Genomic DNA, 25,813 nt, shown 5'->3' on the forward strand with positions numbered 1-25,813 from the left:
CTTGTGCCAGATATCACGAGGCGTGGGCCACACTGGGTGAGAGGGTAGAGGACAGGTGCAGAGGGCAGGTGTCCTATCATCCACCTGGGCAGGGCTCTGGCCCATCTACTTCTCTTAAGTTCACTCCACCCGGAGGCTCACAATTTCTAGAGAAATGTGCAAGAAGCAGGTTAGTGGGCATCACTTCTGCTGCTCTAGGTGAACTGTGTGGAGTAATTGGCCGAGAATCTAGACCCCTTGGTTGCTGTGTCCTTATGAGACTGTAGTTGTCACCCTTGCCCATTTACAGGAGCAAATGGAAGAAGTGCCGTGGTGCTCCCATGGGTGACCAAAGGGATGCGTTTCTTCCTCCCTGCCCCATGTGGCAGTGCTCCAGTTGCCTCATGCAGCTGGAGTCACCAGCCAGAGTGAACACCTGTCTTCGCCTGCTTATCCCCTAGCAAGAGACACTCAGGCTTCATTCTAAGGGGACCCTTATGTTCCCCACAGGTGGCTCCTCCCCTCTTCCCCTAGATCCACAGAGACTAAAGTGTCACTGGCGGGAAACACAGATTCCCCCACATGGATCACAGGGAACGAAGGTGGGGGAGGCAGCTCTGCCCTTCCACCCTGGGTTTGAATATGGAGAATCTGACACAGCACTACATGACGGGCATTAGCTCAAAGTATGTACTGCATCCTGGAAAAGAGTGCTCCACCCTCACAGATGCCAGCTCCAAGCTGTCACCTCAGCTGTGACTTCAGGAAGCAGCTGCTTCATGCTATCAGCTCAACTGGGTCTGGATGGTGCAGCAAGTATTTGGAACTGTGGACTCCATGACCAATACCCACTGTCACACATCCTCCATTGTGTATGGGATCTACAAGATCTCATCTAGGATTTCATGCTGCTAGATCAACACTCTTGACCCTTCATAATGTGGCTGTTTGAGGAACTATCAGCAGAATAGGCAAATTCATATGGAGACTATATCAACCTCAATCAGAAACAGGTGCCTCACTTATCTCCTAAGGAATTGGATCTGATTGGATGCTTCGTGTTGATCTCCTGTTGGCAGGTTAGGTATCCAGCAGCTGATATTTAGGCAAGACTTGGGACTTTTAAAAACAGTACCAACATGACAGCCCTGCAATATTTGTCAGATTTATCTTCCATCTCCTGGGGCACAGGTATCCTACTGAGGTGTCCATGGCATTCACATTTCTTGCTTATCAGGTCTGATTGACATAAGATCCTCAACATGATGTTCTGAAGCGTGTCCCAGTCTACATCCCTGTGAACTGTATTGTGACAAGGGCAGCCTGGGTTCAGACAGTGAACTTAAACTGCTGTATGTTCCTTGTGAATATAACGTATTTCTGCCTCTCCTTCCTGGAAATGTAAAGGATCCCCTTGCCAATTCAACTGACACATGTGCCAGATGAGAAACTGTATCAATCTACTGTAAGCAAGGGTTCTACATCCACCACATCAGCTACAACTGGGTCTCTTATTTGACGTAGTCAGTGTTTGTCACTGCCATCTGTCAGGATCTGCTGAGTTTCCATGAGGACTGAGGTAGTGGAGGAGTGGGGATATGATGGAATTCTAATCCGCTGCCAGTTTTCAGGTTGGAAGGCAACCTCATATATTAGTTATTAGCTTGCCTGGTGGAGGGAGAGGTGGAAAAGGCAATTTCCAGGGATTCTACTCAGATTTCATGATGACAACAGCTCTTTCTTCTTAGCTGAATGAATGCAAGTGTTGGATTCTTACATTTGACAATCGGGTAGATGAACGCCAGGTGAGTCTATGAACTCAGTAGACAGAATGAGCCAATATTCCATGAACATTATGATGACCACCTCCAAATTCTCATGCAGACATGTGGAGTATCCAACTGTCAATATCAACTCAAAGTTGGTATCAAATAACCTTCAGTAACATGGATATTCCACTTCCCCCTGAATAGATGGCTGTAGCTGCAAGTTCCTGAATATGTTTGCAAACATCAATTGGAGTCACTTCCTTCAAATATCTTTACATTTACTCAACTGAATTCCTTTATCATGGCACTCTGAGCCAAAAAAAGATTCAAAAGAAGTACATGAGGAAAGAAATTACACTCTTCTGGGTAAAAATAGAGGTACAATCTAGGTAGAGTTGACATAAATTATGTGTATGATCCTGATGTCAGGAATCAATTCTACTTTCTGACTATGAAAAGTCTACACACTGGGTCGTGTTCCACAGAGGGAAGGGATGTGTCCTGGAAGCCCTTTACTCTTCATGCCCAGGGTCTTTTTCAGAGTTTGTTTTCTGCCCATCTTACAAATAATGGACCTGTTATCACTCTGTAATGGAATTCTATCAGCCTGGATTGGCAAAACGAAGATAGGGACCTAGAAGCATCCTTGCAACCCAGAGTCCACATGATGTGCTGTGCACGACCACACAGAGGCAGACAGCACCAAGAAGACGAGTGTCACATGACAGCTTTCCTTGAGAAACTCAACAATAACGACTCATGGCAGGCGATTCAGGAAGAGCTGACCCATGAGTCCTAGCACTCCAGGAAAGGGAAATAATGTTTCCCACCTAGTTTGAACATTTCAGGCAGGAAAACACACTTACCTAATTTGATAATCACCTATTCATTGGAACAAACAAAAACAAGGAAAGAGCACTGCACCTGATGCCAGCAGCCCCTCAATAGGGTATAAAAGGGGAGCTGGGTCAGGGAGACACCCACACCTCACAAACCCACCGTCTGTAAACCCACAGCAACCTCCACCCTCTGACACCATGGTCAACTCCTGTTGTGGCTCCGTCTGCTCTGAGCAGGGCTGTGGCCAAGACTTCTGCCAGGAGGAGTCCTGCTGCCGCCCCAGCTGCTGCCAGCCCGCCTGCTGCCACCCCACCTGCTGCACCTCCAGCTGCTGCAGGCCCCAGTGCTGCCAGCCCAGCTGCTGCCGCCCCACCTGTTGCCAGACCACCTGCTGCAGAACCACCTGTTGTCGCCCTACCTGCTGCATCTCCAGCTGCTGCAGGCCCCAGTGCTGCCAGCCCTCCTGCTGCCGCCCCACCTGCTGTATCTCCAGCTGCTGCAGGCCCACCTGTTGCCAGACCACCTGCTGCAGAACCACCTGTTGTCGCCCCAGCTGTTGCATCTCCAGCTGCTGCAGGCCCCAGTGCTGCCAGTCTGTGTGCTGCCAGCCCACCTGCTGCAGACCCTCCTGCTGCATCTCCAGCTGCTGCCAGCCCACTTGCTGCCGCCCCACCTGCTGCATCTCCAGCTGCTGCAGGCCCATCTGCTGCCAGACCACCTGCTGTAGAACTCAGTGCTGCCGCCCCAGCTGCTGTGTGTCCACCTGCTGCCGCCCCTGCTGCTCTAGTGGTTCTTCCTGCTGAGCCTTTCACCTCCACTCACCTGTTCTTCATGAACTAATACTCTTGATGTAGTCAGTCTATGCACTGTATTGTGAGGGCCCAAGTGTGAACCCTCATTTCTATTGAAATTTTATCAGGGAATTTTGTTCTCCAAATATGTCACACCCTAACCCCACCATGTACTTTCTCTCTCCTAAAGAAAACTCCTCTGAAATCTGGCCACTATCATGTCTCTGCAATGGAAAATTTTGCTCTGTGCCATGTTTTCTCTTATGAAGATATTCTCACATCTTGAATAAATCTGAATTTTCCCGAGCATACAAATCCAAGTGCATTATGCTCATTATTTCTCTGTATGGAACGTCCATCTTTATCTGGCAGTTTGTCTGAGTTATTCTGTGAGGAAGAGCAGAAGCTGCAGGTGATTTCCGAGTGCTACCTCTACTCCCTCTGCACTCTCATCACAACCTGGGAGGACGCTTGCTTCGAGCAGGCTCCTCCACTCTCTGCACGAGGACTCTCTGGAGGAAGGCGTGAGCCCTGGGCAGGAGAGTCAGAGCCTCTGAGGACAGTGATCTCCCAGGGCAGGAGGTGGTGAGCACAAGTGGTCCTCACTGACTGCTTCCCCAGTGGGGACATCTGTGCCAGTCTCCAGTGTCCTTGAGGGATGAAGCCCAGCCACATCCAGGAGTCCTCTTCTCACTCTCTCACTCTGTTTTGGCTTCCATGCCTCCCCTGCTCATTTCCTTGGTTCCTTACATGATTTTTGGGATCATTTTCCAAATAAACTACTTCTCATAAAACAACTCTCTCTGGTTTACTCTAGATGGGGCCCAATCCAAGACTGTTCCGAACCTCCCTAAAACATCCTTGAAAACATCTCTCATGTAATGCTCAAGGTTGCTGTGGTGCACTGTGAATCTGTAGTTCACCTGCAACCAACGTGCTAAACGCCTTTTGAATTTTGCACAGATGTTGCAATGCTAGTTGTCTTCTCTCTTTTCCCCCATAACCACATCAGAGGATCGGGGCACAACAGCCACCTAGGTAACAATCATCCTGAAGAAGTCTACGGTTGAGTGGAAGCACCTGAGATTGCGTGCTAAGGGGGATATAAATCAGGAATTCTTGCACAAGGAAATTCCATGAAAGTCTCTCGGGGAGATCTCTAGGTACTCAGGCAGGTAGGACATGCTGGTAGAAGCAGTGAAGCCCACGTGTTGCCTGCCAGTGAAATTCTGACCCCAAACGAAGCTTCCCAGTGCAGTTGGTACCAGAGGGGAGGTGGCGCAAGCTTCATGTCCATACATCAGACCTCACTAGAGCTGGATGCCCAGCAGTCAGGAGAGGGTGCAGAGTGGGTAGAGCCACCCAGATGAGGTGATTCCTGTGAGCTGGGAGACTTCTGGTAGCAGTGCAGGTGGACACTGAGAGCCACCAGCAATCCCCACCCACACTGACTTGGGTGTAGGAGCACCTCTCTGTCAGCAGATACCCAGACCTGGCACTGAATCATGGACTTGCGCATGGCTCTGGTCCATCTACCTGTCTTTCTCTGGTCACTGCAACTGCTGGGCCACAATTTCTAAAGAAACTGACACGAGGTGGTTTAGTGGGCGTCATGTCTGGTTGTCCAGGTAGACTGTAGCTGTTCTCCCTACCCAATTACAACAAAAACTGGAATTAGTAATGCCTGGTGCCCCCAGCATTACCTGTGATGAATTTCCTTGTCTCTGTCCCCACTGTGTGGCAGTGCTCACACAGTGAGCATCCGTCACCAGAGTGAATAGCTCTTTTTCTTTGCTTGTGGACCCCATAGCACAAGTAGCCAAAAAGAGATAAAGAGGTCAAAACCATGTCTCCTGGAGGTGGCACCTGCCCCCTAGATCCAGGCCCTCTGGATTCATAAGGGCTAAAACTTCACTGGAGGGAAGCAGAGATTTCCCCAAATGCATCCTCAGGATTGAAAGGGAACAGCAAGTGTATGATCTATGTTGCAACCTGAAAGATGGTGCTCCAACCTCACAGTGTGTCAGCTGCAAGCTGTTACCTTATTCACGCCATCAAGAGGTGACTTCATCACTGTATCAGCTCACTGTGTTGCCCGGTGCAGCAAAAATTAGGACCCAATGAGGCCATGACCACTGTCCACTGGTCCCATGTCCTATGATAGGTGTGGGTCTGGTTACCTCAGAGCAGTTACACGGCACTCCCTAGTGACAGTCATTGCTGCAGGATCAATGATCACACCAAGGACTGCACAGTTCCTTTGTGCTGTTCTTATGGCTGCGGAGATGAATATTGTACCCACTAAGGCTAGCGTCTAGGAATTGGTATCCTTTGAGGGAAGGAGATAAGCATGAGAATACACCTACCTAGCAGACACACCTCCCCTTTGATTGAAAAATAAAAAAAAAGAGAGATTTACCACGCCAAATGTGGGTCTCACCTTGGACAGTCCCTTCACCCTGCAGCACTGAGCAGAGCTCCAGGACCACACCCAGCACACACCTCTGGGTATTCACTGAGAGAGCAGACACTCCACTAAAACACAGAGGCACAGTTTAAAGATAAAGCCATCACAGGGAAAACAACAGTGACAACCACACGTATCCCCACAGATGCTTGATAATAAATGCAGCAATTCAAGAACAAGAATAAGAAGACAACACAAAGCCCCCAAAGAAACACAATTCAGTAACAGAATGTGAATATTAATGATTGACGAGATACCAGAAATGGAATCCAAAATCTGATCATAGCATTCCTTAGAAATAATCAGAAGCAAATTCATGAACTAAAGAAATCGTACATGCCATGAATGAACATTTTTCCCACAAAATTGAGATTTAAAGAGAAATCATAATGAAATATTGGGAATGAAGTATTCAATAGAACAAATAGAAATACAGTGGAAAGCCTTAAGAACAGACTTGATGAGGCAGAAGAAAGAGTATCTGACTTAGAAGACAAATCACTGGAAATTTATAGTCAGACAAGCAGGAGAAGGATGAGCAGGAAGAGGAGGAGGAGGAGGAGGAGAAGCAGAAAAGAAATAGAAAGGTAAAAACATTGTTGATTCTGTTCTCTGGTGTACAGGGAGGCAGACTGTCGGTTTCCCCCACCTGACCATAAACCTTTTCCCGGGTCCAGGCTCTTCCATTGACCTCGCTCTCCCCTTGGGGATGTGAGGTCCTTTGGGATCTTGGACTTCTGACAACAAGCTCTATGCCTTCCATGGGCTCTACACCTCCCATGGGCTTTACGCCTTCTATGGGTTCTACGCCTTCCATGGGCTGTATGCTTGTTCCTGGGCTGTATGCCTTTACACGGGCTCTATACCTTCCATTGGCTTTATGCCTCTCCATTTGCTGTATGCCTCTCCATGGGCTGTGTGCCTCTCCATGGGCTCTATGCCTTCCACGGGCTTTAGGTCTCAGGCTCCAGTGGGTGTGTGGGTGACTACCCCCATTCTCTATTCCCACACTCTCCCCATCGGATGGTCGTGATCTTGGGGATGCCTGATATCCGCCAGTCCGACTCCAGGAGTCACCATGGGAACTTCCTCATCCTGTGTTCCATCCAGCTCTCCTCTCAGTTGCCTTCGAATCAACAACCAGTCCAGATGGCAGCTTAATGGCACATTTGATCCTGCCATTCAGGTTTTCTACCACTTCTGTGACCATTTAGTAAATGGAAGAAAATCCTTATGTTCAGGCTTTCACCTATCTGAGCTCTAAACCCTCTCTTCATACCTCATGTTCTCTGGCTCAAGCTTTCTAACTTCCAAAGCTCTCACTAAAAGCCAAAACCCCTTTCTTCTATGTTTGCTGCTCCAGCTCTCATGGTCCCACTCACTCTACCTCCCCCTCCCACCCAGAAATTCTAAGCATCTGCTTACCTTTATCTCAGAACCAGCCCTTATCCATGTCTACTCGCCCTGCCTTATCAATGACCCTCTCTACCACCCTCCTCCCGGAGAAGCAAAGTCGAGCTTGGAAAAGGGCTGTCTCTATGCCATCATCCTCCGGCCCTGAACCCCCAACTCGACAGGCAATTCCATCCTGATCGCAAAGTTTATGAAAAACATGTCACCTACCTCACGATTTTTTTAAAAAAGATTTATTTATTTACTTAAAAGTTCAAGTTATACAGAGAGAGAAGGAGAGGCAGAGAGAGAGAGAGAGAGAGAGGCCTTCCATCTGCTGGTTTATTCCCCAGTTGGCTGAAAGGGGCAGAGCTGCACCAATCCAATGCCAGGAGCCAGGAGCTTCTTCCAGGTATCCCACACAGGTGCAGAGACCCAAGGACTTGGGCCATCTTCCACTGTTTTCCCAGGCCATAGCAGAGAGAAGGATGAGAAGTGGAGCAGCCAGAACTCAAACTGCTGCCCATATGGGATGCCAGCACTGCAGGTGGTGGCTTTATCACTATGCTGTTGCACTGCCCCCCATCCCAGGCTTTTCATGGCTCTTAGTTCTATCAAGAGCAAGCCAGACAGGATAAAGGATTGCAAATCAAATCTTTTGATGGGTTTTGTTCACACCTTTTACTGAATGTCAAGTTGACCTCACCAGGTCTCCTCAATTCCTACAAACTGATTTCCATGGTCCCATTGGCATGTTTGTTAGCTCTGGGTTAACAGCCAAAATTGCCTCTCTCTTCCTAAACCTTCTTCCTCCATTCTGCTGCTCTCTTTTTTTAACCTAGCCACCTTGCTCTCCTGCCCTGACCTGAAGGGCCATAAAGCCCTGAGAGAAATTTCAGAAATTCTGCACCCATGTCTCTCTCCCAACCTCTGTGAGATAATGATCAAGACTACTGGCCCCTCAAACCAGTAGGCTCACTGCGTTAATTATTATTTCCAGACATATCTTCTTTTTTATTAATTTCCCCTTACTCTGTCACCTATCAGATTCTACCCCTCAGAAATCTCTCTCTCCAACCTGAGGGTTGTCCATCTACTCTGGTGGAACCCTCCCCCATTAAACCTAACACAATGGTGAACAACCTACAGCGGAAAACTAGACTCATAGCCAATTAAAATCTAAAAAAGATGCCTTTGGTAAATAACAGTCTCACACACTAGTCTGTAACTGGTTATTGTGTTTAAAGAAATTTCTCCCCTTTGAATCTAGGAAGATCACTGCCCTTAAAAATATTGCTTTGTGGCCAGCGCCATGGCTCACTAGGCTAATCCTCCACCTGCGGCGCCAGTACCCCAGGTTCTAGTCCCAGTTGGGTGCTGGATTCTGTCCCGGTTGCTCCTCTTCCAGTCCAGCTCTCTGCTGTGGCCAGGGAGTGCAGTGGAGGATGGCCCAGGTCCTTGGGTCCTGCACCTGCAAGGGAGACCAGGAGATCCTGGCTTCGGATCGGTGCAGTGCACCGGCCACAGCGCGCCAGCTGCAGCGACCATTGAGGGGGTGAACTAACGGAAAAGGAATACCTTTCTCTCTGTCTCTCTCTCTCACTGTCCACTCTGCCTGTCAAAAAAAAATTGCTTTGTAACTTGCCAAACTTGTTTTGCAACTTGGTTTAACAGGTTTCTGATAGCAATGGGTATTTCTGGTTTAATGTCACTGATTCATAGCTAAATGAAGTAGAACTCCATATAACTGCAATGTTGAACCTTAATTCAGATGGAGGTATGATATAATATCAGCATCTTCAGTTATCTAGGTGCAATTGTTAAATGTAAATTAGGTAAAGGCAACTTATAAACGTGTCCACATGCAAACATTGGTACACTTAACACCTTATATTCTATAGAAAAAACTATTTGGGTTTGTTGACAAATATGTCTTCATAAACTGTGAAAAATGTTTCAACACTGCTTGAAAGGAACTAAGGCTGAAGATGTGTTACCTAATTGTAAAAGTGTTATCTTCTCTTTGTCTATTTTTCTTTCACATAGAACTAGAATCTGATCCTCTATTAAAGCAATGAGATTTTTGCAAGCATTTATATTAGTAAATATTTTTAAATAGCCTTAAAAATTTGTTTAAAACCTGCAGTTTCTCATTTTCATAGTTTATGTTTAATTGGTGACTCACTGTCAGTTTTCTGGCCAGTCCCAGTAAGCTATTTTCTCTTCCTTAATTCTGACTGTTGAAATTGTTCCGTGCTATGAGATGATTACTTGCACTATCTCTAATACTTATTTTATTTGTGATTCTTAAAATGACCAAAGAGACAGATTTGGTGTTTTGTTAAAGTAATATATTGTGAATCTACTGTCTCTGTCAAGCTCCGATTGTTTAGGAACACTGAGTTTTAAAAGACTTATGGTATGATTGAATACATACTCATTCTAAAGCATCTGAGTAATCACCTTGTAATAATGACCAAATCTGGCCTATATTATATCATGATGTTAAGGGATCCTGTTTCTGCTAGATACTTTAAACCTCCTTTGCACCTGGATAGACAATCAAAAAAAATCAAACTTCCAAATTCTTTGGATTTTTTTTTTAGGTGGCTGTGATTTTTTTTAACTTTTATTTAATGAATATAAATTTCCAAAGTACGGCTTATGGATTACAATGGCTTCCCCCCCATATCGTCTCTCCCACCCGCATCCCTCCCCTTTCCCACTCCCTCTCCCCTTCCATTCACATGAGGATTCATTTTCGATTCTCTTTATATACAGAAGATCAGTTTAGCATACATTAAGTAAACATTTCAACAGTTTGTTCCCACACAAACATAAAGTGAAAATAATAGATGATTTTTTAAATGATGATGAAATCAGATCAGACATATTGTCATGTTTAATCCCAGTGAGAGTCAAGTTGGGAATTGATAATTTCTTCTTCTTTTTTTTTTTTTTACAGAAGATCAGTTTAGTATACATTAAGTAAAGATTTCAACAGTTTGCACCCCCATAGAAACACAAAGCGAAATATAATGTTTGAGTACTCATTATAGCATTAAGTCTCAATGTACAGCACATTAAGGACAGAGATCCTACATGAGGAGTAAGTGCACAGTGACTCCTGTTGTTGACTTTACAAATTGACACTCCTGTTTATGGCATCAGTAATCTCCCTATGCACCAGTCATGAGTTTCCAAGGCTATAGAAGCCTTTTGAGTTCACCAACTCTTATCTTGTTTAGACAAGGTCATATTCAAAGTGGAGGTTCTCTCCTCCCTTCAGAGAAAGGTACCTCCTTCTTTGAAGACCTGTTCTTTCCACTGGGATCTCACTCACAGAGATCTTTCATTTAGGGTTTTTTTTGTTTTTTTTGTTTTTTTGTTTTGTTGTTTTTTTTGTTTGTTTGTTTTTGTTTTTGTTTTTGTTTTGTTTTTTGTTTTTTGCCAGAGTGTCTTGGCTTTCCATGCCTGAAATACTCTCATGGGCTTTTCAGCCAGATCGGAATGCCTTTAGGGCTGATTCTGAGGCCAGAGTGCTGTTTAGGACATCCACCATTCTATGAGTCTGCTGAGTATCTCGCTTCCCATGTTGGATCACTCTCCCCTTTATTTATTCTATCAGTTAGTATTAGCAGGTACTAGACTTGTTTATGTGCTCCCTTTGACTCTTAGTCCTTTCATTATGATCAATTGTGAACTGAAATTGATCACTTGGAGTAGTGAGATGGCATTGGTACATGCCACCTGATGGGATTAAATTGGAGTCCCCTGGTATGTTTCTAACTCTACCATTTGGGGCAAGTCAGCTTGAGCATGTCCCAAATTGTACATCTTTTCCCTCTCTTATTCCTACTCTTATGTTTAACAGGGATCACATTTCAGTTAAATTTCAACACTTAAGAATAACTGTGTATTAATTACAGAATTAAACCAGTCATATTAAGTAGAACAGACAAAAAAACTACTAAGAGGGATAATGTAAGTTGTTCATTAACAGTCAGGGCTATGCTGATCAAGTCACCGTTTCCCATAGTGTCCATTCCACTTCAACAGGTTTCCTTTTTGGTGTTCAGTCAGTTGTCACCGATCAGGGAGAACATATGGTATTTGTCCCTTTGGGACTGGCTTATTTCACTCAGCATGATGTGTTCCAGATTCCTCCATTTTGTTGCAAATGACTGGATTTCGTTGTTTCTTACTGCGGTATAGTATTCTAAAGAGTACATATCCCATAATTTCTTTATCCAGTCTACCGTTGATGGGCATTTAGGTTGGTTCCAGGTCTTGGCTATTGTGAATTGTGCTGCAATAAACATTAGGGTGCAGACCGCTTTTTTGTTTGCCAATTTAAATTCCTTTGGGTAAATTCCAAGGAGTGGGATGGCTGGGTCGAACGGTAAGGTTATCTTCAGGTTTCTGAGGAATCTCCAGACTGACTTCCATAGTGGCTTGACCAGTTTGCATTCCCACCAACAGTGGGTTAGTGTCCCTTTTTCCCCACATCCTCGCCAGCACCTGTTGTTGGTAGATTTCTGCATGTGAGCCATTCTAACCGGGGTGAGGTGAAACCTCATTGTGGTTTTGATTTGCATTTCCCTGATTGCTAATGACCTTGAACATTTTTTCATGTGTCTGTTGGCCATTTGGATTTCCTCTTTTGAAAAATGTCTATTGAGGTCCTTGGCCCATCTCTTAAGTGGGTTGTTGGTTTTGTTTTTTTGTGGAGTTTCTTGATCTCTTTGTAGATTCTGGTTATTAACCCTTTATCTGTTGCATAGTTTGCAAATATTTTTTCCCATTCTGACGGTTGTCTCTTCACTCTCCTGACTGTTTCTTTTGCAGTACAGAAACTTCTCAATTTGATGCAATCCCAATAGTTGATTTTGGCTTTGACTGCCTGTGCCTCCCGGGTCTTTTCCAGAAATTCTTTGCCTGTGCCAATATCTTGAAGGGTTTCTCCAATGTTCTCTAGTAACTTGATGGTGTCAGGTCGTAGATTTAGGTCTTTAATCCATGTTGAGTGGATTTTTGTGTAAGGTGTAAGGTAGGGGTCTTGCTTCATGATTCTGCACGTGGAAATCCAATTTTCCCAGCACCATTTATTGAATAGACTGTCCTTGCTGCAGGAATTGGGTTTAGATCCTTGATCAAATATAAGTTGGCTGTAGATGTTTGGGTTGATTTCTGGTGTTTCAATTCTGTTCCATTGGTCTATCCATCTGTTTCTGTACCAGTACCATACTGTTTTGATTACAACTGCCCTGTAGTATGTCCTGAAATCTGGTATTGTGATGCCTCCGGCTTTGTTTTTGTTGTACAAGATTGCTTTAGCTATTCGAGGTCTCTTGTGCCTCCATATAAATTTCAGCACCATTTTTTCCAGATCTGAGAAGAAGGTCTTCGGTATCTTGATTGGTATTGCGTTGAATCTATAAATTGCTTTTGGGAGAATGGACATTTTGATGATGTTGATTCTTCCAATCCATGAGCATGGAAGATTTTTCCATTTCTTGGTATCCTCTTCTATTTCTTTCTTTAAGGTTTTGTAATTTTCATCGGAGAGATCTTTAACGTCCTTGGTTAAGTTTATTCCAAGGTATTTGATTGTTTTTGTAGCTATTGTGAATGGGATTGATCTTAGAAGTTCTTCCTCAGCCATGGCATTGTCTGTGTATACAAAGGCTGTTGATTTTTGTGCATTGATTTTATACCCTGCTACTTTGCCAAACTCTTCTATGAGTTCCAATATTCTCTTAGTAGAGTTCTTTGGGTCCCCTAAATACAGAATCATGTCATCTGCAAAGAGGGATAGTTTGAGTTCTTCCTTCCCAATTTGTATCCCTTTAATTTCTTTTTCTTGCCTAATAGCTCTGGCTAGAAATTCCAGAACTATATTGAATAGCAGTGGTGAGAGTGGGCATCCCTGTCTGGTACCAGATCTCAGTGGAAATGCTTCCAACTTTTCCCCATTCAATAGGATGTTGGCTGTGGGTTTTTCATAGATTGCTTTGATTGTATTGAGGAATGTTCCTTCCAAACCCAGTTTGCTTAGAGTTTTCATCATGAACGCGTGTTGTATTTTATCAAATGCTTTCTCGGCATCTATTGAGATAATCATATGGTTTTTCTTCTGCAGTCTGTTAATGTGTTGTATCACATTGATTGTTTTGCGCACATTAAACCATCCCTGCATACCAGGGATAAATCCCACTTGGTCTGGGTGGATGATCTTTCTGATGTGTTGTTGCATTCTATTGGTGAGAATTTTATTGAGGATTTTTGCATCTATGTTCATCAGGGATATTGGTCTGTAATTCTCTTTCAGTGCTGCATCTTTTTCCGGCTTAGGAATTAAGGTGATGCTGGCTTCATAGAAAGAATTTGGGAGGATTCCCTGTTTTTTGATTGTTCTGAATAGTTTGAGAAGAATTGGAGTTAGTTCTTCTTTAAATGTCTGGTAGAATTCAGCAGGGAATCCATCTGGTCCTGGGCTTTTTGTTGGGAGGGCCTTTATTACTGTTTCAATTTCTGTCTCAGTTATGGGTCTGTTTAGGTTTTCGATGTCTTCCTGGTTCAATTTAGGTAGGTTGCATGTGTCCAGGAATCTATCCATTTCTGATAGGTTTCCCTGTTTGCTGGCATACAAGTCCTTGTAGTAATTTCTGATGATTCTTTTTATTTCTGTGGTGTCTGTTGTTACATTTCCTTTTTCATCTCTGATTTTATTGATTTGGGTCTTTTCTCTTCTTTTTTTAGTTAGTTGGGCCAATGGGGTGTCAATTTTGTTTATTTTTTCCAAAAACCAGCTCCTCGTTTGGCTGATTTTTTGGAATGTTTTTCTTGATTCAATCCTGTTGATTTCTTCTCTGATTTTAATTATTTCTCTTCTCCTACTAGATTTGGGTCTGGTTTGCTGTAGATTTTCTAGATCCTTGAGGTGAATTGAAAGCTCATCTATTTGGTGCCTTTCCAATTTCTTGATGTAGGCACCTATTGATATAAACTTTCCTCTTAACACTGCTTTTGCTGCATCCCATAAGTTTTGGTATGTTGTGCTGTTATCCTCATTTACTTCCAGAAAATTTTTGATTTCTCTTTTAATTTCTTCTATGACCCATTGTTCATTCAGGAGCATGTTGTACAATCTCCATGTGTTTGCGTATGCTCTAGGGATTCCTGAGTTGCTAATTTCCATCTTCATTCCTTTATGGTCTGAGAAGCTGCATGGTATGATTCTAATTCTTTTGAATTTGCTGAGACTTGCTTTATGGCCTAGTATGTGGTCAATCCTAGAGAAGGTTCCATGTACTGCTGAGAAGAATGTAAAATCTTTAGCTGTAGGATTGAAAGTTCTGTATATATCGGTTAGATCCATTTGGGCTATAGTGTCGTTTAAATTTACTGTATCCTTGTTGATCTTCTGTCCTATTGATCTGTCTATTTCTGAGAGTGGAGTATTGAAGTCCCCCAGTACTATTGTATTGGGGTCTAAGTCTCCCTTTAAGTCCGTTAACAAATTTTTTAGATAAACTGGTGCCCTGTAGTTAGGTGCATATACATTGATAATTGTTATATCTTCTTGTTGTATTGATCCCTTAATCATTATATAGTGCCCCTCTTTGTCTCTCTTAACAGTTTTTGTGGTAAAGTTTATGTTGTCCGATATTAAGATGGCTACGCCCGCTCTTTTTTCATTTCTGTTGGCATGGTATATCTTTTTCCAGCCTTTCACTTTCAGTCTGTATGGATCTTTGTTGGAAAGATGTGTTTCTTGTAAGCAGCAAATAGATGGGTTTTGTTCCTTAACCCAATCAGCCAATCGGTGTCTTTTAACTGGACAGTTCAGGCCATTAACGTTCAATGTGACTAATGAAAAGTGGTAACTTTGCCCTGCCATTTGCCAAAGATAAGTTCTAATATATGCTTTGAATTCTCTGTGATCTTTTGCTGTGAGGTTTCCTTCCTTTATCTTCTTTCATATTGATGACCGTGTTTCTGTGTTTCTGTGTGTAATACATCTTTAAGCATCTGTTGCACGGCTGGACGAGTGGCGACAAATTCTTTCAATTTCTGTTTGCTATGAAAAGTCTTTATTTCACCTTCATTCACAAATGATAGCTTTGTAGGATATAATATTCTGGGCTGGCAGTTTTTCTCTCTTAGTACCTGGGCTATATCTCGCCATTCCCTCCTAGCTTGTAGAGTTTCTGATGAGAAGTCAGCTGTGAGTCTGATTGGAGATCCTCTGAGAGTAATCTGACGTTTCTCTCTTGCACATTTTAGGATCTTTTCTTTATGTTTCACTGTGGAGAGTTTAATTACAACGTGTCGTGGTGAGGATCTCTTTTGGTCGTGTTTATTAGGGGTTCTGTGAGCTTCCTGTACTAGGATTTCTCTGTCCTTCTCCAAACCTGGGAAATTTTCTGCTAATATCTCACTAAAAAGGCCTTCTAATCCTTTCTCCCTCTCCATGCCTTCAGGAACTCCTAGAACCCGAATGTTGGGTTTTTTAATAGTATCCTGAAGATTCCCGACAATATGTTTTAGATTTCTAATTTCCTCTTCTTTTCTTTGGTCTGACTGTATCCTTTCCTGTTCTCTGTCTTCTAAGTCCGATATTCTCTCTTCTGCTTCACCCATTCTGTTTGTAAGGCTCTCTATTGTGTTTTTCATTTGATCTATTGAATTCTTCACTTCAGTCACTATCACAGTTTCCTGTTGTACTAATTGTTTCGTTTCATTTTGATTCCTCCTTAATATTTCATTTTCACAAGAGAGATTTTCTATCTTGTCCATTAAGGATTTCTGTAGTTCAAGAATTTGTTTTTGAGAACTTCTTAATGTTCTTATCAATTTTTTGAGATCTGCTTCTTGCATTTCTTCTATGTCATCATCTTCATAATCTTGAATTGGGGTGTCTTTTTCATTTGAGGGCGTCATGGTGAGTTCCTTGTTTTTATTACCTCGGTTTTTGCGTTTGTTATTTGGCATATTGGAGATATTTGGTTTCTTCACTGTGGTGCTTTTTCTTGTTATACTATGACTCTAGATTAAGTGGACTATCTGTTTTTGATGGAGCCTTAGGGCTTGAGATGGGTGTGGCCTGAGAGCTCTGTTTGGTGTGCCAAAGGAGACACTCCCAGGTTAGGCGTCGTAAATCTCTCTCCCCCCTCTCTCTTTCTTTTTTTGATTCAAAAGGGAAGTAATTCCACACAGCTCGCGTTCCAGCGCTGGTGTGTTGAGTCTGCTGCTGGTGTCCCGAACTGTGGGCTCCCACGCTCTCCACGCAGGTCCGCTGTGAATCACGCATTCCGGAAGAGTTTCTTCTGCTGTTTCCTCCCCTACTCTTCCTTGAACCTGCAGTATCTCCACTTTTATTAAACTATCTCTCCCCGGACTATCAGTGTGCTCCCTTCCTATTCCGCCATCTTGCCTCCTCCCCAAATTCTTTGGATTTTGATATTTCCAGTTGGGCCCCCAGGAATATCAAAGGATAAATGTCTCTTATCTTGTAGAGACAACAAAAGGGCTATTTGGATTATATTACAGGTACTGCCAAAAGAAATGGTGAGGCATGTGCTGTGGTGTAGTGGGTGAAGCCGCCACCCGCAGTGCCAGCATTCCAGATAGGTACTGGTTGAGTCTCGGCTGCTCCACTTTTAATCCAGCTCTCTGCTATGGCCTGGAAAATCAGTAGAAAATAGCCCAAGTGCCTGAGCCGCTGCACCCACATGGGAGAACCAAAAGATTCTCTTAGCTCCTGGCTTCAGATAGGCACAACATTGTGGCCATCTGGGGAGTTAACCAGCTGATGGAAGACGCTCTCTCTCCCTCCCTCCCTCTCTCTCTTTCTCTCTCTCTCTCTCTGCCTCTCTGCAATTCTACCTTAAAATAAATACATAAATCTTTAAAAAATAAAGCTCTGGGGCAGGAGGCTAACTTCTGAATTTTTTAAAAAATATATTAAGTGGTGTTAAATACGTTATGATAATAAAAATTGCTACTGATACAAATGTCCAAAAGTTAAAAAGTCTAATGAACTTGTGTTACCAAAAATGATGGTTTTAATGAGAATGGCGCAGAGGCCTAAAAGGATAAGTGTTTTATAAAATCGTACAGGTGCTTTTGAAAATACTGTGTGGCATAAGCAAGTGCCTCTTGTTGGTTAATGAGTTTATAATTTTAACCATGGCTATTTAAAGTCTTTTGTCATCCACAGTTTGTGCTCTCCTCCAAACTCTAAAAATCATCCTTTCTGCTCCGAAGAACTCAAGCATTGTTGGTTCTGTGTCTATGTGTCCCCATATAGGTTCTGAAGGACTTCTCCCAGTGACTTCTATTGTATTCCGTACTTTGGGATGGCTCTGCAAGCAGAGAAAGCCAACAATGGACTACAGGTTCCAACTGAGAGAAGGTGGGGAACTGACTCCATACTGCAGGACTCTCCGGGATGTCCAGTTTGACCTTGAGACCTTATAAAAGGGGTGTCTAACTTTTTTCTGTAGTAATGCATAGCCAAAATGAGAGCTTAAATTATGCTTTCACAGCTGTATTTACTTTGCCGGGGGCACAGTAAACAGGCAAATCATCATGTACGATGTTAAAGTGAGAATATAGCTTTCCTCATGGGCTTGTCTACCCTATCTCACTGAAAAACCACTGTCAACACATGCCTGTGACTATAGATTTCTAGTTTAGACTTCAAAGCCCAGGGATGGAGCACGCCCTTGACTTGAATCCTCTTAAGGGTTTCCTCTAGTCTGCTTTAACAAAAACCAGGTGGAAGAGAAAAGCTAGGCAGCAGAAGCAATGTAAAGAGAGGTGCCAGGCCAATTAACGGCTGCTCTACACAGTGATCTGCCCTCAAGGAGGCCCAACAGCCCAGTTCACTGCATTGGTTTTCAAGATGGAAAGTCAAGGCTCCAGTAGAAGTCAGCTTATGAAGAGTCCTGGCAGCTCTGCTGGCCAAGAGTTGAGTCACTGGAAACGGAACTGACTTGGAATCAAAGGACTCCCAGGTCAGAGCTGCAGCCCTTGTGGCTCTAAGCTGAAAAGCCCAGCTTCCAAAGCAACCACCGATGCTGAGTGGGTGGCCAAGCAGGGTCTGCATCACGGCAGGCAGAATTGTAAATTTCCTGTTGGAGATGCCACCAGCCTTTACCTGGCCAGGTCTCCTCCCAGGCCAGCTAGGTAATGGGTGCTAACAGTGTGCCTTCCCTAAGGAGGCAGACACCTCCTTTATGGTGTACTCCACGTGAAGAGATGGATGGGTCTGGGCCCCATAAGTGGTAAGGCCTTGGAGCCCACCTGATTATGGTCAAGCCCCTTCTGTCAGTTTCTATTTGCCTCTCAATAGGAAGACGAGCTCATGGTTTGGACAGCACCATTCCTAGGTCCTCTAGTGATTGCCTCTGTCCTTTGGTTTGGACCCTGTCTAGCCGACTTGGGGCCTCATTCCTTTGTAATTACCCTCTACTCTTACATCAGTGGCTTTAATCCTGACCCATGTGTATTGGTGGTCCTCTCCCCCTCACAATGTTGTAGGATTATTCAGAATTTTTTATACAAACAAACCCTTCTACCCACAAAACAGGAGTGGACATTCTCCAGGTTGTGGTTGGGATCAGCTTTGTAGCCTCCCTCTCCTCAGCATTGATTTCAGGAACAGCTTTGGGCCACAACGTTATCTCAACCAACCAACTCCAAAACAACTCCAGCAGTTACAAGAGGAGGTCACCAGATCCACTGAGATTTTGGCCGACATCATCTGAGGACGTGATAATGGAATGAATCAAAGTTTCACCCACCAGGCGGACAGCCAAATGTTACTACAGGGATATACTCAGCTCCCCACACAGGAGATCACAACTTGAGAAAAGGCCAAGCCAGAGGAGAGTAACTCGTCACCCCATGGCAGCAGGAAGTTGCTCTAGAAGAAGGATCATCGTTGTAACAACCCTACTGGATGTTGGGGCCTATGTAACCCCGTACATCACTTGCTTTATAAAAAAAATGGGGGAATGTTAGTAAAATGGTATGGTCTTATTTGGGATGCCATTTTAGGCTCTGACCCTGTCGCCATTTGTGCATTAAGCTTCTATTCTAAGCCCAGGCTGCCTAACTAGAAGTCAGGTGACCAAATGGCCCAACAACAAGTGTCCACTCCACCCCTCTTCTAATGGGATTTGCTGCTCCCACTTCCTGACCTCTGCAAGCTATATCACACATGTTCTTCTGTTACAGGCTGTTGCTATCTCACGCATGGGACAGCAGCCTATTGGGTTTCCCAATGCAACAATAAACCTTTTCCCTTAAAAAATAGGAACAGGCAATTTCCAGGGCTTCCACTCAGATTTCATGATAACAACAGCTCTTTCTTCTTAGCTAAATGAATGCCAATGTTGAATTTTACATTTGACAACTGGGTGGATGAACAGCAGGTGTGTCTGTGAACTCAGCAGACAGACTGAGCCAATATTCCACATACATACTGATGACCACTTCCTAATTCTCATGCTGACCGTTTGAGTATCCAGCTGTCAATATCAACTCAGAGTTGGTATCAAATAACATTCAGTTACATGGATACTCCATTTCCCCCTGAATAGATGGCCATAAGTATCTTTGGAAAGGGACTGAGGAGGCCAGTACTGAACTCACTTGGTTGGTCCTATCTCCAGGCCACTGACCTTTCTGTCACTTGACATGATGTATCCAGGTACATGGTAGCTGCAGTTCCTGAATCATGTTTGCAAACATCAATTGGGTTCACTTCCTTCAAATATCTTTACATTTACTCAACTGAATTCCTTTATCATGGCACTCTAAGAGTCAATAAAAAGATTCAAAAGAAGTACATGAGGAAAGAAATTACAGTCTTCTGGGTAAAAATAGAGGCATGGCTGAGGCAGAGTTGACATTTTGTATGTGTATGATCCTGATGTCAGTTATCAATTCTACTTTCTGACTATGGGCAACATTAGGCATGGAGTCTATAGGGCAATGGCTGTCTTAGTTTTGAGTTTCTTTTCCATATATACCCCCAGTGAGCTTTCTAAAGAAATTGTCCACTGTGGCTTGTGTGTTACTGGTTCATTCTTATTCATGGAGGATGGGTGGTCATGTTACCAGCATGATTGAAAAGTGTTAACACCATAAATACTAAAGACAATCACAAGCACTTGGTCTGTAATGCTCAATGTTTAGGGTTTTAAATTCAGGGTCTTCTCTATTATGTTGTTAAAACAATTGTATTTAATTATTTTAGCTATGTCTGTCTTCAATTCAAACTTCTACAAATGGATGCAATACAGCAATTTAGAAGGTGCTTCTCAAGCTTGGTGTCCTATTGGGATTACTGAGAAGCTTAAAACACTTCTAAGCCCAGGCCACATCCCACACCAATGGAATCAGAATGTCTCTGGGCAGAAGCCAGGACCCGTGGTTTCTGACATTCCCCAGGTGACTGCAAGAGACAACTTGGAAAGCCACTGGCTGGGCTGTGACTGCACACCAGTCAGTATGAAGCCTGCGCTGTGCCTTGTAGCTGTGGTGAGAGTTCACTTTATCCCCCTCAACCTGTGCAGAAACCACTCTCCTGATAATCAACAACTCTTTCTTTAAGGTTTTATTCTTCGCTTAGCCACTCATACACAGTACATCCAGGGAAAAATCTGCCCCCGGGGACATCATGCTGCTTCACAACACAGTGGTTTAAATCTGTCTTTTCAGCTTAGCAAACACCAGCTTATGACTAAAACATGTCAATAAGTGTTTGATAAGGAAGTAGGTAAGATAATATTCTGCAAAGTGCTCCGTCTTTAATTAATGAACTTAAAGATGTCATCATGGGTTACCAACTCATCTCTGCCCACATTTCCTTGGCACAGGGGCCACAGATGAATGGGCTGTATTCATCATGTTATGACACAGTAGAGGTCCAGCAATTTGTTTGGGCATTTCTGATCCTATAAGCTTCCACCTCATCCTCAGTACAAATAAATATAAGATGATTCTCTTTGATCTGGAGGCTCTTTTCTTTAAAGTGTTTTTATTTATTAAATTTTTACAGGCATACAAAATAGTATATAGTCATGAGTTCCCTGTGATGTCTGATACGTGCACACATTGTATACTAACCAATCAGAGCAAACATATCTACATCTGAACAAGTTCAACATTTCTTCAGGGTGAAAACATCTAGTACTAGACACTTTGCAGTACATTCTGTGCAGTCACCCTGCTGTACAATAGAACCCAGACCTCCTCTCCATAGCTACAATGTAGGACCTGTTAATTAACCTTCCCAATCCCTTCTTCACTATTTCTCTCCCCAGCCTCTAGTAACCACCTTTTTACTTCTATGAGATCATCTATTGTTGATGCCACACTACGGGGTATTTACCCAAGGGAAATGAAATAAGATTGCTAAAGAGACATCTGCACTGCCATGTTTCCTGCAGCACTAATCAAACCAGCCAAGAAATGCAAACACCTAAGCGTCCATTTGAAAAAAGAAAACATGTTATGCATGCATGAAGGAATACCATTCAGCCATAAAAATGAAATCGTGTCACCCACAACAACATGGATGGAATGGAGGCCACTGTGTAAGACAAGAGTCACATGATCTCCCTTTCAGAGCAACGTCAGGGCTGAGACTCAACAGAGACAGGAAGATGGCAGTGTGCAGGTTAGAGAAGACACCAGAACACGGGGACATCTCCCTCGGCTGCCTTGGACAGTAAGTCAGGGAAACAGAGGACACCACTTAGTTCATCTTGTAAAGCCAAGGGACAAGAAGTCAAAGGGACAAGGAAACCAGTCCTGGGGGGGAGCAAAGACCTAACCATTAAGGTGCAGGTGATCATACTACTCAGTCTGTCCAGGTGGGCCTGAGACTTGAAGATGTTTCAAAAGAAAAAGCAACATAAAAACTTCACCACTGGAAGCCAAGATGGCGGAATAGTGAGGGCGCGCACCGATAGTCCGGGAAAATTTAGTTTAATAAAAGGAGAGTTACGGTAGCCTGAGAAAAAAGAACCAGGAAAATATTGCAGACAAAACTCTTCTGGATCCAGTGGGCGTGAATCGGAGGACCTACTGGGAGAACAAGGTCGCCCACCACACGCGAAACCCGAGCCGCAGGACCGAGCCGCGGGACTGAGCCGCGGGACTGAGCTGCACAAGCTGCAGGGTCTGCGCGCAAGTGCTCGAAGGGGAGTGCAACAGCGGGGAGACTTGGGACGTCCAGGGCTCCGAGTCCACACATCGGCGCTGGAAGGGGAGCAGACCTGCGTGGAGAGCGTGGGAGCCCACAGTTCGGGACACCAGCGGCAGACTCAACACATCAGCGCTGGAACGCGAGGTGAGCCGAACCTCAATAACCCGAGACACGGGCAGGCAAGCGGAGAGAGGAGACTAGAGGGAACGACCCCCGGGGCGGGGGGGACTTCACCAAGCTAACTGGAAGAGAGAGAGAGGGAAAAAAAAAAAAGGTGACTGGTACGGACACGGGTTTCTCTCTCTCCGCTCACCTCTCAAGGGCGAGCAAGACAAAGAGCAGGCGCCATCTTGGACATACGTCATAAGCAGAGCGACCTCAGGTCTGCACCGGCCCTGAGCCTAGCAGTAAAACCTGACTCTGGGTGGGGCGAATTAACAGATTAGGACCTAGTAAATTTGTGGTGCTACTGAACTGAGACTGTGAAAAAAGAGACGGTGGGGGAGAGAACTCACGGAATTCACGTGAGCACTCTCCAGAGACGCTACAATTCCGTAACTTTGGCAACCCAGTGGGAGACTGAAGGAGAATTTGAGCCCACTCTAAGGGCCGAACAGATTCCCTGTGTGGTCCTTGGGAAAGAGCTTCTGATCTCTGGCTCCTGTGGGTATATCATTTGCCTGCTAACTACCTCCAACTTCGTTCAGCTGTGCAGAATAACTTCCCTTTTGAATCAAAAAAAAGAGAGAGAGAGAGAGAGAGAGAGGTTTACCACGCCTAACCTGGGAGTGTCACCTTTGGCACACCAAACAGAGCTCTCAGGCCACACCCATCTCAAGCCCTAAGGCTCCATCAAAAACAGATAGTCCACTTAATCTAGAGTCACAGTATAACAAGAAAAAGCACCACAGTGAAGAAACCAAATATCTCCAATATGCCAAATAACAAATGCAAAAACCAAGGTAATAAAAACAAGGAAGTCACCATGAGGCCCTCAAATGAAAAAGACACCCCAATTCAAGATTATGAGGATGATGACATAGAAGAAATGCAAGAAGCAGATCTCAAAAAATTGATAAGAACATTAAGAAGTTCTCAAAAACAAATTCTTGAACTACAGAAATCCTTAATGGACAAGATAGAAAATCTCTCTTGTGAAAATGAAATATTAAGGAGGAATCAAAATGAAACGAAACAACTAGTACAACAGGAAACTGGGATAGTGACTGAAGTGAAGAATTCAATAGATCAAATGAAAAACACAATAGAGAGCCTTACAAACAGAATGGGAGAAGCAGAAGAGAGAATATCGGACTTAGAAGACAGAGAACAGGAAAGGATACAGTCAGACCAAAGAAAAGAAGAGGAAATTAGAAATCTAAAACATATTGTCGGGAATCTTCAGGATACTATTAAAAAACCCAACATTCGGGTTCTAGGAGTTCCTGAAGGCATGGAGAGGGAGAAAGGATTAGAAGGCCTTTTTAGTGAGATATTAGCAGAAAATTTCCCAGGTTTGGAGAAGGACAGAGAAATCCTAGTACAGGAAGCTCACAGAACCCCTAATAAACACGACCAAAAGAGACCCTCACCACGACACGTTGTAATTAAACTCTCCACAGTGAAACATAAAGAAAAGATCCTAAAATGTGCAAGAGAGAAACGTCAGATTACTCTCAGAGGATCTCCAATCAGACTCACAGCTGACTTCTCATCAGAAACTCTACAAGCTAGGAGGGAATGGCGAGATATAGCCCAGGTACTAAGAGGGAACAACTGCCAGCCCAGAATATTATATCCTGCAAAGCTATCATTTGTGAATGAAGGTGAAATAAAGACTTTTCATAACAAACAGAAATTGAAAGAATTTGTTGCCACTCGTCCAGCCCTGCAAAAGATGCTTAAAGATGTGTTACACACAGAAACAAAGAAACACGGTCATCAATATGAAAGAAGGTAAAGGAAGGAAACCAAGGAAGGAAAGCTCACAGCAAAAGATCACAGGGAATTCAAAGCATATATTAGAACTTATCTTTGGCAAATGGCAGGGCAAAGTTACCACTTATCATTAGTCACATTGAACGTGAATGGCCTGAACTGTCCAGTTAAAAGACACCGTTTGGCTGATTGGGTTAAAAAACAAAACCCATCTATTTGCTGCTTACAAGAAACACATCTTTCCAACAAAGATCCATACAGACTGAAAGTGAAAGGCTGGAAAAAGATACCATGCCAACAGAAATGAAAAAAGAGCGGGCGTAGCCATCTTAATATCGGACAACATAAACTTTACCACAAAAACCGTTAAGAGAGACAAAGAGGGACACTACATAATGATTAAGGGATCAATTCAACAGGAAGATTTAACAATTATCAATGTATATGCACCTAACTACAGGGCACCGGTTTATCTAAAAGATTTGTTAACGGACTTAAAGGGAGACTTAGACCCCAATACAATAGTACTGGGGGACTTCAATACTCCACTCTCAGAAATAGACAGATCAATAGGACAGAAGATCAACAAGGATACAGTAGATTTAAACGACACTATAGCCCAAATGGATCTAACAGATATATACAGAACTTTCAATCCTACAGCTAAAGATTTTACATTCTTCTCAGCAGTACATGGAACCTTCTCTAGGATTGACCACATACTAGGCCATAAAGCAAGTCTCAGCAAATTCAAAAGAATTAGAATCATACCATGCAGCTTCTCAGACCATAAAGGAATGAAGTTGGAAATGAACAACTCAGGAATCCCTAGAGCATACGCAAACACATGGAGATTGAACAACATGCTCCTGAATGAACGATGGGTCATAGAAGAAATCAAAAGAGAAATCAAAAACTTTCTGGAAGTAAATGAGGATAACAGCACAACATACCAAAACTTATGGGACGCAGCAAAAGCAGTGTTAAGAGGAAAGTTTATATCAATAGGTGCCTACATCAAGAAATTGGAAAGGCACCAAATAGATGAGCTTTCAATTCACCTCAAGGATCTAGAAAACCTACAGCAAACCAGACCCAAATCTAGTAGGAGAAGAGAAATAATTAAAATCAGAGAAGAAATCAACAGGATTGAATCAAGAAAAACATTCCAAAAAATCAGCCAAACGAGGAGCTGGTTTTTTGAAAAAATAAACGAAATTGACACCCCATTGGCCCAACTAACTAAAAAAAGAAGAGAAAAGACCCAAATCAATAAAATCAGAGATGAAAAAGGAAATGTAACAACAGACACCACAGAAATAAAAAGAATCATCAGAAATTACTACAAGGACTTGTATGCCAGCAAACAGGGAAACCTATCAGAAATGGATAGATTCCTGGACACATG

The 25,813-nt window shown here is 43.5% G+C and overlaps 2 protein-coding genes across 2 annotated transcripts in view; one reads left to right on the forward strand and one right to left on the reverse strand.

Moving 5' to 3' along the window:
* Positions 1-25,813, reverse strand: part of LOC103345078 (uncharacterized) — a 224,550-nt gene that overhangs the window by 43,662 nt on the left and 155,075 nt on the right. The window lies entirely within an intron of this gene.
* LOC138846084 (uncharacterized) lies at positions 2,737-4,163 on the forward strand. Its single transcript, XM_070060717.2, has one exon. The coding sequence runs from the start codon at positions 2,786-2,788 to the stop codon at positions 3,389-3,391; it is 606 nt and encodes a 201-aa protein (XP_069916818.2). The 5' UTR covers positions 2,737-2,785; the 3' UTR covers positions 3,392-4,163.

Source organism: Oryctolagus cuniculus, chromosome 17, assembly GCF_051225735.1.
Source record: "Oryctolagus cuniculus isolate XC-2025 breed Fujian yellow rabbit chromosome 17, ASM5122573v1, whole genome shotgun sequence".
Lineage (NCBI taxonomy): Eukaryota > Metazoa > Chordata > Mammalia > Lagomorpha > Leporidae > Oryctolagus > Oryctolagus cuniculus.